This window comes from Pithys albifrons, chromosome 8, assembly GCF_047495875.1.
Source record: "Pithys albifrons albifrons isolate INPA30051 chromosome 8, PitAlb_v1, whole genome shotgun sequence".
Lineage (NCBI taxonomy): Eukaryota > Metazoa > Chordata > Aves > Passeriformes > Thamnophilidae > Pithys > Pithys albifrons.
In genome coordinates this window covers 10,529,214-10,543,715 of record NC_092465.1, presented here as the reverse complement: position 1 = coordinate 10,543,715, position 14,502 = coordinate 10,529,214, and the positions used below count along the sequence as shown (strand labels likewise).

The 14,502-nt window shown below is 40.1% G+C and overlaps 1 protein-coding gene across 2 annotated transcripts in view; it reads left to right on the top strand.

The window, feature by feature from the left end:
- Positions 1 to 14,502, top strand: part of KALRN (kalirin RhoGEF kinase) — a 500,698-nt gene that overhangs the window by 233,561 nt on the left and 252,635 nt on the right. For both annotated transcript variants that reach the window (XM_071561941.1, XM_071561942.1), the window contains exons 8-9: positions 2,505 to 2,696; positions 9,313 to 9,444. In XM_071561941.1, coding sequence (XP_071418042.1) covers positions 2,505 to 2,696; positions 9,313 to 9,444 — 324 coding nt within the window. The remainder of the gene's footprint in view (positions 1 to 2,504; positions 2,697 to 9,312; positions 9,445 to 14,502) is intronic.

The following is a 14,502-nucleotide window of genomic DNA, read 5'->3' as shown; positions in this document are numbered from 1 at the left end:
TATGCTCTGTCATGTTTTTCTGCAAGACCTTGGATAAGTTCTGTGTGTCTAAAACCCACTTCAATGGTTCTGCTTCCCTGAGAGGGGACAAATAAAAGGGAGATAAAGGGTGCATGTGTCAGGAAGTGGAAGTATCTCTGTTGCACAAGACCACATCCCAGGTAATACTGGGCTGGAAGGCTCAGAAACTCAGAATTGCTCAGAAACGAGCAGGGGAAGCTCAGGAGTCTCTGTTTCCTGAGCCTGTTCCACTTGGTACACTAAGAGTGGAGGTGTGGGAAGGTGATTCCCAAACTGCTCCTTGCTTTCTGCTGAAAAAGCTATGGAGTTAGAGAGTTGGTACTCTTCCATGAAAAATTCTCACATAGGAAAGGGAAATTTCATCCTCATCTCTGTATAAAAATACAACAGACATAAAAAATATAAATCTCTCTGACTTAAAAAAACAGACTCTCAGAACAGCTGCTGTAGTTCAACTAATCTTACCTTCACCCTCCTGTTTGTTACCATGTCTGTGCCCTGTAGCTGTAGGGAACTAAGGAATCCAAAGCTGTTCCTCCTTGTGTTGCAGTGGCTGAGATAACTCTGAAGGGGAAAAAAAATAAAATCAGGATGAAAGCCACCGTTTTTTATGTGAAATCAAAACTTACTGGCAACTTTTCCTTCAAACACAGCAAAGTTCCATGTCTTGTTTTGGCGCAGCTCATCCAAGTTTTGGCAACTGTAGTGTAGCAGTGCATTGATGCTGCCCTGCTTTCCACCAGGACTGACCTGAAATATTGCAAAGCGATCTTGGTTGAGGCTTAATCGTGAAGACTTTCTGGGAAAAAGGCTTAAATATGTAGTCTGAATTCCAGTTTCTAACCTAGAGGGACCCAAAGAAATGTTTGACTGTGGCTGATGGTTAAAATTTCAAATTAGAGTTTATCTTTTTTTTAGTATTCTTGAAAGTCCAAAAGAATTTTGATTGGTTTCTCTAATTATACTGAAAAAAAAATCTTTAAAATTGATCTGACTGTTTTGAGCCAAATTCAATTTTTAAGAAAAGGCTTTGTGATAAGGGACAAAACCCCAAACTGAAGGCAGGGTGTTGCTTTAGCTCTGTGTGGGACAACTTTCACAGTCACGGTTCTACCAGGGAGGGCAGAGTGGCTTATGGGGCGTGGCTCCATCTTTTACTCCTTTATCACCTTCAGGTATGATGAGTGCACTGCCTAGTTATCCCACACACTTTGCAGACATACTTTGTCCTGCTTTACAACTTACTTTGGACCTCTGCCTGGCTTGGCAGTGCTCTGCTGTATTTCATGTTTGGATTGGCAGATCTCTTTCCACATTGTGCTCCCACTCACTATGATGAGATCCTGCTCCAACAGACACTTCCATCTCTGATTTATTATTTGCCCATGAGTAATACTGTTAAACTCATCAGGGCCCTGCCTGTCCTTGTGCATAAGGGTCTTACAGATTCTACTCTCAGAAGTTCCTACAGCCCTTTTGAAATACTTTAGTGAGACAAGAAAGCAGCAGTAAGTCAACATTAGCAAAACATCTCAAATTCTGAGATATTCCTTTCATCTGGTGAGGAGGGAAGAGAAAGGAAAAGTGCTTACATCAAATGACATTCCAAAACTCTGCAAAACCGCTGTCATTTGTCTTTTGATGGTGCATCTTTGTAAGACATTGTCATGATGGCTATTTATTTTCAGCACTACATTCCTATGCAGCATGGGAGTATTGTAATGAAATTGCATTGCTGTCCACAGCTCAGTTTGAGAAAAAGCTGTTCTCCCACTTCTTCCAGGCTGAATAAAAACTGTAATGGAAAATTCTTTTGAAAGAACAGAAAATATTACCCTCTTAGCAGGCTTTTTGAATCCTTCTAAATGCAGAGTGAAGTTAAATAATATCTCTGCTGGGGAACAGCTTAAAATAGCCTGCAAAAAGATAACATTTTAACTGAAGGCTATAATGGAATCGACATTTCTATGGAAACCTATTTCTATAGAATATCCTTATGAGCTCTTCTAAATTCTGTAAGAATTTTCCATTTGTTGACACTGCATATCTATAAAGGATTATCTGAGAGTTCTCAAAGGACAGAAAGCAAACATTTTACTTATGAATACATGGATATAGCATCCAGAAATGTGAACTAATGCAACAGAAATAATAATAAGGAGATACAAGCAATGAGTAGACCCTAACAGGTGAGTAAATAGCTAAAGTATGGCAAATTAGTTTTACATAAATAAATTCAAGTAGAGAAGGGGAGATAACAGTGTTAGATAATGACATAGATGTGCAAAAAGATTCCAAAGGGATGCATTGTTAGAGTGGAAGGTAGGATGCCTGCTATCCACGCATGTTTAAGCAGGTGCTTGATTGCTCTCACAGAACTGCTTGGCTTTACTCCAGCTGATGGTGTTTGGAATGTGTAATGAAGGCAGAGGGTAGTCACAGTCCTTCCTTTGCTTTATTTATGTGTGCTTTTTAATTTGCAGAACGCCTATGTCAACATCAATCGAATCATGTCTGTTGCATCAAGGCTCTCCGAGGCAGGCCATTATGCTTCCCAGCAAATTAAACAAATATCCAGCCAGCTGGATCAGGAGTGGAAGAGTTTTGCTGCAGCCCTGGATGAGCGCAGCACCATCCTAGCCATGTCTGCTGTCTTTCACCAGAAAGCTGAACAGGTGAGTTGCTTTTGTGAGTCGCCAAAATGAGCCAGTGCTGCGTCGATACTGATGCTGCTGCAATTATTATTCAGTGGCTTTTGGCTCGTGTGCAGTGAGGGCGAGAGCCTTGTTCCCAGTGGCTCAGTGGCTCAGAAACAATTAATAGCATTTCCAGCCCCAAACCAGCCCATATTCCCTGGTGGGTAAGAAATTATGTTTTCACCTTAATAGTGAGAAGGAATCTGACCATAACTGAAGTGCACTGATAGAGTAACAAGCTGTTTTATTTATATTGCCTAATATATCATGAGCCCTGTGGGTAACTTCAGGATTGTTATGATCAGGAAAAGAGGATGTATCTGTACTCATATGTATATGTGCTATGTGCACAGGAATATACACATATAGGACATAGATCCATATCAGCACACAATTTCTAGGACCCAAAGAACATTATTGTTAATGACTTAGAGAATTCATTCTGACATTTACTCTTGCAGTGCTCTCTGTAGCCCTAGATTTTATTAGACCTCAGTAAGTGAGATTTCAGAGACAGCTGGGAACATCCATGAAAACTTTACACGTACCTGAACTCTGGTTTGTGTCTTTTAACAACTACCAGAATGATTCCATAATTCATACCTACAAAAGATTTATAATATGTCAGTGAATAAACTTTCTGCTTTTTTTACACCTAAACCAGGTCCACCTAAGGTTGATGGTTCGACATCGATCATATGTTGATTACATTCATTTTCCAGTGACAAACACTCATTTGGGGCTCTTTTCAGTGTTGTTATGTGCTTGTTTTCCAAGTGGTTAATATCAAAGCTAACAAGTGGGTGTGCTTGATGTTTATAAAATGACCCTGAAGCATCTGAAGAAGAAATTGTAAAAGAAGCCAGAAACTGTGCCTCCTAAGCCAGAATGTATGTATAGAAAAGTTTAACTGAAAGAGTAAAGATTATCCTTATTGTTTGTTTCTGACTGTAGAGTTACGATGGATTTTTTCTTTATTCTGCGTTTCCTATTGACAACAGGCCATAGCATAGAGCAATTACTCACCCTGCTGGGCACTTTGTCATGGAAGCACAGTCAGTGCCTCTGATGGGACTGATACTCAAAGATGCCCAATACAAAAACTTTCATCTCCTTACAACAGGCATTGTAGTGTTCAGGTGTAGAGTTCATGTCAATAATTGTCAATCATCATATAGTCATGAAGAAAAATAAGAAAAAGAACTTCTACCCAGTCTGTAGTCACAATGGAAATGTTTGAAGTTTATTTTGAATTAACTACTTCTTGTTTGCCTAGATTAGGTTTGGGCAGTTTTTTGCCTATTTTTTTTTATGAGTGATCCCCTGTTTTTCTGAAGTCTCAGTCTTGTTTGCTATTTATGAGGAGTTGATGAGGTATTGTACAGCATGAAAGGTAATAAACCAGAAAACTATATTGAACTGTCTGTGAAACTAAAGGTGATTTTTTTTTGTCTTCCTGCCTTTTGAATACTCTCAAAGTGGGTATTTTGCCTCAGCCTTAACCTGAAAAAGAGCTATGCTGATGTCACTTTCAGCTTTGGGTCTCTCTTCATTACAGTTGTATGGATGGGTCTGAAAAACCCAGTCCTGCCTTGGCACCTCTTCACAATAAACTGAAGTTTGTGGTGTCTGACAGAAACCACTCTCACAGTAGAATTTTCTACTTGTGCCAACAGTTGCTCCTCACTGGCAATAAGAGAAAATTCAGTGGAAGATAAAAGCTGATGTAAAAACTGTGAGCTCAGACAGCTGCAGAAACAGAAATGTGGGCCTCAGTGTGTCCGTAAGCCAGGACTAAAATTTCAGCCCTGACTTAGTAACTCCCGCAGGATAAACCAAGGACCTGAATGCTAATAATTTAGTCATTTGACCTCTGTGTAGTGTAAATAGTGAGGTGTTTGAGATTTGGTCTATAACAGTCTGTTGTCTATCATTCATTTATTCAAGATATGACTATTATTTGGCATCACCAAATAGTTTTGTTTTTTAAGCTCAAATCGGGGCTTCATTATTTTACAATAACTAGGGCTTAAATCTATGAAGCAAAGATGCAGATAAACCCACTATTTCTTCTGTTGCAGATCAAATTGGCTTTTGTCCCTTTGTTCTGTCAGTAAGGGAAATCTTGTTGTGGATCCAGCCATTTCTCCCTGCTTCCCTCTCACTGATCTGATGTGCAGATTGCCTTTTCCTCCAGTGTGATAAGCTGCTACAGCCTCTTTGTTCATTCCTTCCTATTGATTGAAGTGCTCTGTGATGCCAACAGGAAGCAAGTCTGTTAGGACTGTAATCCTTCAGCCTTTGGCACACCCCAGCCTGCAAGGAGGTTGTTGGCTTGGGACAGATTTATGAAAAGCTCCACAATCTCTATAACATGCAAGCTGAGCAGGAAGAAACTTGTTTTTCAAGGTCTCTTCCTAAAGACCCCACACAGAAAACTGCACAGAATACAATTTGTCTGGCTTGGAAGGATGAAAGGCTGAGTCAACCCTGCTGGGAATTGAACCTCACATCTGTCTTCATGTGCCTCAGAATTACATTGCTTTCCTGGCTCTTATTGCAGATACATGTAGCAGGTTGATTGTGACTTGAGTGAATGGATTCCTGGATTAAAGGGGGTTTTTAATTATTTTTGGGGTTTTTTTCTTCATTGTTTTGTTTTGTTTTGTGTGCACACACGTGTCTTCCTTAATTTTTTTAAGCACAACTTGTACATACTAAGCCATCATCAAGAAAACAGCAAAGAAAAGATAAAAAATTGAAGAAGAGAAAGAAAAAAAAGAGAAAACTTGCCAACTTAGCCTCCAGCCAGGGATCCTTCAACACGTGTGTCTGATCAAAAGCCAGTAAACTAAACTCCAAACAATCACTATGTGCAGGTCAGGGTACCATTCAGCAGATTCATTTGAGGTATTTCCCCCATGTCCTATAATTCCACCTGGTACAAATCTCTTGGTTGGGTTTTTTCTTCTTTCCTCTTTCTTTTTTTTTTTTTTCTTTTTTCTTTTCCACTCCCTTTCTAGTGCTAACATGGAGATATTCTAGTGCAGAAGAGAATCTGCTTCTGTATGTTTAGGTATGTCTGAGGCTATTCAGAGCTGCAGGAGAACATAGGACAACGTACCTTATCTCACTGTGGTTTCAAGAGCACTGTGCTGGTTTACTCCAGATAAGATTCCAGCTCCATGAGTGCCAGGTGAGGGAAGCACACCTGCCAGGTGTCCTCCCGTGCTTGGATGTGATCTCTGAAAGTGTGCTGAACTGTTCAGGAGGTGTTTGCTCTACAGATCCTGTTGGAATGAACAAATTAATGTTTTCAATCAGCTCAGAGATCTGAACCAATGAATTCTGGGTCAGAATTCTGCCCTCAGAAGTGCACAAGCAGAGTTACTGTTTAGGGTAGCAGGTGTTCACTAGACATTTATGTTGATTCTCAGAAAACTGACCCCTGATCATTTGTTTCATATTGCTTTACTCCCCAACCAGGAAGACTTCTGTTCTCATCTCTCATCTCTGCCCAATTCTGTCTAAGCACCTCCTCAACTCTGCTATATAAGGAAAGGAAATGAAAAAGAGAGGAAAAGAAAAAAGGGAGGAAGAATTTGATTAAAGGGAGAAAAGGAAAAGCCAATTGCTATCTATAAGATGCAGGCATAAGACCAAGATAACTTCTGCATTAGATAGGGAAAGTCCAGAAATAGCAACAGGAAATATACAGTTAAACAAAAAATTCAGGGTATCAAGAGGTATTAAAGTCACTGAGGAAAGTGGCTTCATGACCTTCTTCCCACACAGCCAATCTGGAGCATGAAAGAACAACAGAGTTTTGTTTTAAATTTTCTGGGTGCCAGGAGAACCACCCTGGTTATCCTGCAGCTTCCACACAGAGGCCTAGCAAGCTGTAGGACTGGGAAGAAATATGGAGTACAAAGTGTTTTGGAGCAACCACGTGACTCAGCACAGCAGTCCCTGAGGAAAGTTAGTAAGAAGTGGTCTGAGAATATGTTATTACCTGGCAGACTCTACATACAGAATTTGCAACTTAGGTGAATAAGCTGTGAGTCAGGAGTAAATGTGGTCATTACTTTAGACTTACTTGTGCATTGGATCAGAGGCACAAAGGTACCCTAGGGACTTCTTTATTTTTTGGGAGAAATTTTACTCAGTCTTTCCTGAAGCCACGAAAACCATGGACAATTGTTATTTCAAATCACATTTAAGTGGTTTTTATGTTCCCAACAGGAGATATTCTAGTCAATAGACTAACTATAAATTTAAGCTTTAAGTGTAAATGTAACAGTATCCAGTGGACAGTAATGGCTCCTGCTCCAAACTAACAGTTAGTAATTTATAATTTTAAATGGAACTTTTTCCAACTCATTCAAGTGTGATTTTTTTGATAGGAATATGCTTCTAGCTTGGAGGGTTACATTTAGCTAAGTGTTTTTTGTGTCTGCCGCAGTGTGTAACAAGTAATAAAAACTAACATAACTGCTTTTTTCAAAATACCTGAATCAATAGTCCTATGGCATGAACTAACACTTTGCAAAAATCCTTAAAAAAACCCCCTGTTTTCCCTCTGTGACTCTACACACACAGCACAAACCATTCCTCATTGTTTCAGGATTACCAAAGTAATTGATGTGACATTGTCGATATAAAACAGAGAGATGCAGGACAACAAGGTGGACATGTGGTTATATACATCGGATCTTCTGGAGACTTCTCCCACCTACTGTGCAAATCACAGTCTGGGGATGTGGCAATAGATGAGTTGCATGACTATAAGAACTTTTACTAAAAGTGGTAGAATTCTACAGTTTTGATAAGAGCCATAACAGTGTGATTCCAGCAGCAGGAGCATCCGTCTATAAGGTGCAAAGGTCCTTTGTTCACTGTTTGGACGGAGAGGCTCATGGAACAGCTCAGAAAGGGATTGATCTCAGCTCTGTGCTCCTAAACTGCATTGGAAATTGAGTTCCACTACCTTGGCACAAAATATGATGACTTCAGCTTTATACAGGGGTGTTTGGGGATTTCATCTGAACAGATTCAACAGATCATAAGTCAAACCAATGCGAGAGAAGCTGCCATCCTTGCCTTTAGTCCTCTAGAAAACACAGTTGTCCCTGGTAGATTTGTACTTTGTAGACATGAATGTTTAAGAATTCATCTCTGTCACTGAATCTTTGTGCACTGAAGTGTTTACAATGCAATCACTTTATAGCCTTGATTACACAGCAGAATGGTGAATAGCTTTACAGTACTAATAAAAAAGGATGCTGATGCCAGAGTTGAATTGGAATTCTTTGCTTTGAATCTCACAGCAACTCATGCTGCAAATGAGTGCTTTACTAACAAGCCACAGGTGAACACTTCAGGAGTGGATAAATCTGTGATCCTGGGGTGGTTTTGTGTCCTTATACATTCATCCTACAGTGCACTGCATCTGTTATATGATTAGCTGTTCTTTTTTCTAAATAGCCCAGAGTATGGCAGGCTGGTTTAACAGAAGGATGGAGGATGAGAAAACATTTATGAGAAGTAATGAGGTGGCATCAGGCAGTTCGTATGGACAAAATATGAACATGTGAGCTATGTCATTGAACTAAGCCCTGCTTAAAAGAAAAACAGGGTGGGAACCTTACAGACTAAATTCCTCTTTTATTTTACAAAGCAGGCAGCACCCAGGAGATCTTCCCCAATTTGTTCTGCCAAAGTGTATCAGCAGTACTCTGGAGGCCTTTAAGAGTAGAAACATATTTTTTTCCACCCCTTTGCTCCCCGAGGTGTTCAGTTTCTGGCTGGCTGTTAAGGCTTCCAACCAAGGTGCTAAACCATACCAGTTGCAATGGCAATGCTTTTTTCTTTTTTTACTTCCTTTTCATGGATACCTGCCCACCAGGAACTGGACTGAGACCAGCAGCTCATTTTGCACTGGCTGCTTAGCAGTGATCAGATGGTGATGGTATCTGATCACTGCTGACCTGAGCCAGAAGTACATGTGTGACCCAGAGGGTTAAAGCCTTGGCATCACATTAGCAATCCCACTGAGCTGGACCTGGATTGGGAACTCCTTGAATACACACTGTCCACCTTTCACTGAAATGAATGTCTGCAGTGATTGTAATAGAAGTTTTCTGTTGCTCAAATGAGTAGTGTTAAGGACAGGTAAACAACAGAGGGAAGACTTGACAGCTGAGACAATGCCAAAAACAGCTGGAGCTGCCACTTTGTCCTTTTGTGCTTCATGCTGATGGTTTTTTTAAACATGTTGCAGCCTCGCTTTTCGGAATGTTGTGGGCTCCCTGCATGGTATGCAAAGACTCTTAGAATGGGTGTTTGCTGAGCCTGGTTAAATAAGCATTTGTTTCTGATCCAGAAGAAAGAGAAAACATTCTTTTGGATCTAGGTGTCCCCTGAGTACTGAGGAGATGACAGGAATATGCTGTTTCAAAGTGCTAAAAAGGACTCCTTTATAACTGTTATGTTTTTCTCAGTCATTGCAGCAGACATACGTGACACTCTGCAAAGTTTTCTGACATTGATGAGATGCTGTTCTGTGCCACTGTTGCTCATGGTTCGGGTAATTCAGTTCCTTTCAGGTGTGGATGCCTGGTGCAAAATGTGCAGTGACGGAGGCCTCCCCTCGGAAATGCAAGACCTGGAAATGGCCATCCACCATCACCAGACCCTCTATGAGCAAGTAACACAGGCCTACACAGAGGTATGTGCTTTCCAGAGCAAATGTGAGTAACTGTTAAGTGATAACAGACATCTGACTGCCTTTAGGAGCTCAGCTTTTCTAAATGAGGTAGGTCCTGCTTTCCATTTCTGCAAATCTTTCAAAGATGGAGTCAGACCTAATTCTGTAGGAGGTGACTCCCAGCAATCTGCTTGTAAGGGCAGAACAAAAGGACAAATCTGAGGCACAAATACCATACAGAAATGAAATCTAGAACCAATGTTAGCACCCCAAAACCCAGCCATTTCACTGGCTTTGCTGAACTGGGAACGCCTTTAAGCCACCAATATCTTTACTGCTTTTCCTTTCCTTCTGTGAATGAGTCCTGGCTCTAGCATAGTATGCTAATGGCACAGAGGATGCCAAAGGCTTTTTCCTTCAGTATACAGTCAAAGAGATGTAAGGTCCTAACTGCAATGAATGCTACAAAAGACTCTGCTTTTGACAGAATCCAGAGTCATTTAGGCTGGAAAAGTCTTACAATCACGCGTTCAGCTGCCGAGCTAACACTACCAAGTCCACTACTAAAGCCTGTCCCTAAGCACCATGTCAGTTGTATTTGTTTATGCTGTTGTAAAATGTCTCCGACCTAAACAAGGTATGTGGTTTTTTTTCCCTTAAAAGAGGGTGCCAAGACTGGTAAGGCAAATTCTCTGGCATTTTGTCAAAAAACCCACATGGAGTTCTTAACCTTCTTTTCCCCCCAATTAGGCTGCAGCATGAAATGAAAGCTACCAACAAACAGCCAACATTCAGTGCATCTGACTGTGCAGTCCAGGGTCTGTGTTTAGTCCACTTCATTTTGGAGAAGGGCTGCAGCATCTGGGAGAATCTTTTTAGGAATGAGACTAGTGTAGATGTTCATCCCAAACATGGGCCAACCTACAAATCACACTGGGGGTGTGAAGCCATGTGTATTATCTGCTGTATTATGTTATTCACATCTCCAAGACTCAGGCTTGTTGGAAAGTAAACCACAAATCACCTGAACACTTGGGTTTATTTGCATTTCTCATTCCCCTGTACTTTGCTGTGCTTTACTGTCTTTCTGGCTATGAAGGGATTTTGTTCCTTGCAGAGTTTTCCAAGCTGGACTGGAGAACTGTGGTAGCATTTGCTATACTTAGTAAGTTACGAAGTGAAGACTTCAGAAGAACAGAATGTAGCAGCTCTCCTACATGCTCAGCCCTTGTTCTGGTCGTCATGGTCTTGTAAGAATCTACAGTATAAAACAGAAGAGAAGCTGATTTGCTTTTGTAGGCTTGTTGGTTGGCACTCACACATACACAGTGCAGTTGTGCAAATACCTTGGGGGTGAACATAAGGAATGTTAGATAGAAACCTCTTCTTTCCTGAACACCTGCAAGAACTTGAGAGTTAGACAGTTAGAATGAGCAGGTCTGGGTTGCAGTCACAAAGGATGCTTCCTTATTCACTCCTGAGGCTTCTTAGGAGGCTTCTTTGTGTGAGCAAACACAGAACAGTCCTGTTGACCTCTGGTTGCAACTGTGGATTTCATACAACTGCCTAGTCAGGTGAAACTAATTTTTTTATGTTTCATTTAAAAATATTTCTAAAAACTATGCCAAATTGGGATTAAATAAAAAATGATAATGTTTGAAACTGGCATTTTGATTATAAGCCCCAATCTAAGTTTTTATGAAATGAAAATTTGTTTAAAATTCTTTACTAAAGGCAACTGTTAACATTCATATTGGTTTTGCTGATGCTTCTTCAGAAAGCTATAATTTGTCACAAACACAGCTGTTTGAAACATCTCTATACTATTTTACAAATACATACGTTTTTAAATGATATGTAGAATTGCCAGAAAGGTTACAGTCTAGTTTTTTTTCAGAAATGCCCATCCCTTTCCCCACAGCTACATGATGAGGTGAAAAGTCTTAGGAGTCTTGCCTCCTGTCCACATGGCTATTCCCCAATATATATAATGCCCCTTCTCATAGAAAACAATGTTTCCTCCCTCAGAGCTCTCTATGGTGAAAATTGTAGCTATTTCTTTCCTTTTCATTGTCATTGAAAATCTGTTTCTATAATTCTAAAAGATTGGAGTCATCATTCCTTGAAATAACCATTTGACATGGATATTTATCAGGATGCTAGCCAGCATTTATCATGTTGTGGGCCTATTCTGTTCTGCTACAGAATATAACAAAGCAGTTCAGATTCACTTCAGGAACAGAAGAGCCACCCAAAGAATCTTAGGGAATCTTTTTCCATCTTGCCATAGTTGTAGTGATAAGTATTTGCCTTATTTCCTTTCTTAAGCTTTAGTGAAGCTCGGAACTAGTGGAGGTGGAGATCATGGACTTAGTGTGCTTCAAAATACATCATTAGTGAGATGTAAATGAAGTGATGTGACTGAGCTGGGTTGTTCATTCTTGCCTCCGTGAACAGTCTTTGAAAAATCCAAAAAGATTCACATGAAAAGAGATTAATTGATTTATTTTTGCAGTTATAAGGAGAACAAGAAAAGGACTGCAAGAGCTCAGTTGGTAGCCTCTCCACTTGTGAACATTTTCCCTTCCTTTCTGAAACCTGTTCATTGGGGAGCTCTGAGAGCACAGATCTGAGCCTGCTGATGGGGAGTGCAGTAATATTCACAACAAAAATACTCTTGGAAAATAACCTTTTTAAGCCAAAGAACTTCAGAGTTGCAGAAGACAAGAAACCCTGGAATATGTATGTAATCCTTGTGAACATTGAGTACCATGGGCACCTGATTGTCATCTTGCTCCTTGATATATATTTAGTCTCCAGTATGACAGGACAGGCACAGAAATTGGACAGCAGAAGCCTCTGATTTGTATTGATGATTATTAGCAGGACAACACAAGCACTTGAGGTCTGGCGTTTATCTCTGGCTGTGCAGAGAATAACTGGAAGGCTATACCCATCAAGGGAAATCATAACTTGTAATCTCTGAGGCTTTTTAGACAAACGAGAGGAACAAATTGCCATGCAACAGAGCAAAGCCTACATCCTACAGAATAGAAAGGAGTAAGAGACAGTGCAGAAGCTGTAGGTATTACTGGGTCTATATTATGGCACCAAGCTTCCAGGAAAGTTGTCCTGAGTAAAGCATGTCTGTCATATTTTCTGTGCAATCATGTGTCTCTTACTGGTAAACATTTGAACCTTTATTGCTAGTTCCAATTTTATTGTGACTGTAATTAATGTAAATCAGCAGAGACTGTACTAAAACCATAATAACACCACCCAGGGACTGATTCAGACCAACTGTAATCCCAGAGCTCAGTAACAGGAACATAGAGAACATACACAGTGAATTTTAGCCAGTGCAAAGAGTGAGTTTCTGGTCTAATAAACTACACCCAAATGTGTCCATAGCCTTGGTTTCCTGTTCCCAGTGATTAAGTTGCTGCTGATTGTCTTCCCACAGATAAAACAGGATGTAGTATTCCTTATCTCCTTGCCTGTCTAGAAGCTTTTTCTTCTTGACTAGCAGCTGATGCCATATCCATAATCTTGACAAGGTAACACCTGTGCCTCAGTGTTTCCTCCTAAAATCCCCTCTCATATCACCACTATCCACTATTGTTGTTCCCTCTGTGACTCCAGAAGACTTCAGTATGTGAAAACTGTTCCAGCTGATCTTCAGGGAAAGCTGCTCCCTATGGACTTGCCAGTTATTTCCTGATCTTGTTTCAAATTGCCTTGAGTATTTAAAAAAATCTACAAGGATTTGCCTAAGCCCACCTGATAGTCGTAAATATGATGAGATTTTACTTCAATTTTTCCCAGTATAAATCTCAAAGAGTCTCCTGATTTCTCTGCAAACACACCAGACACACACTGCTGCAACAGACTGGGATGTGGCATGACTTGCCAAAACACACAGGTTTGAGTATTTAAGGATATTTACTACATTGAACAAGCAACTCATAATACAGAGATAAATGAGCCTTGGAAATCCTTGAGATGTGCTTTAACTTTGACTGATAATGTTCAAAATTTAAACTGGATAAAAAACATTCATTAATCTGTTCTCTGGCGAGATTGGTAATTGTGATTGCATAGAAATAAAAACACTTTTCAGAAAAATATTTTCATTTCCATTGCAGTTTGTTTTAGAGGGAAAAAAGAAAATTGAGCTGGGAAGAGAGAGGGATTCCAAAAGTGTCCTCATTTACCATTTCTGTTGAACAAGATATTTTAATTTTGTAATCTGAAGCTGAAAAAATATTTCAAAAAGCCATTTTTAGAGAATCAGTGCATGCATATAGTTTCTATAGCAATTTGGTCTTTATGGTTCCATCTTTTCTTTTGCCTCTGCAATATGAAAATGCCCCAGGAATGTTCCAGGAAAAGAAATCTGGCATTAAAAAAATCTGTCATTCTATTTTTTTAATGCCCAAAAGCCTTTGCATCTGCCAATGTGTTTTAATATGCTTGAAAAAGGTTACATGTGTGCAGTGGGCTCTGCATTTGCCAGCAAACTTTAGTCCATTGAAAATGGAGACCATAGGTCCCTCTGAGCTATTCCTGGGAAAGAAAAGAATCACTGTCATTTACTAATTTATTTGTCACTGCCACTAAATGAAATGGCAGAATGGAAAGTCACACTTCTCAACGTATAGACATACTTAGTAATCCTTCGAAGAAAGGACTCTCCTTTATCATGCAGAATATGAATGACTCTGCCATCTGTGGTTTTCCTAAAATGCCACTTCCTCACAGAAATAGGCCTGCTATTGCAAATGCCACCTGTCACCAGCCAGTATATGTCAAGGATTTTCAGTGCCCAAGTGTCAGAATGTAATACAGCCTTGGGATCTCTGTGTGCGCAGTCCCAGCAGTGCAGTACCTGTGTCCTGCTGAGTGACACAGCAGGCCCACTGGGAAGCAGAGCCAAGTGCTGAATGTGTAAGTACAAGTCAAAAGAGATGTTATGAGATCTTTCTTCCTTTTTGACTTAAATAAGGAAAACACACAGGGGAAAATGAACGAGCTAGAATGTTCTCTGTCAGCTATTGCATGTTTAAGTATCAGTGCAGT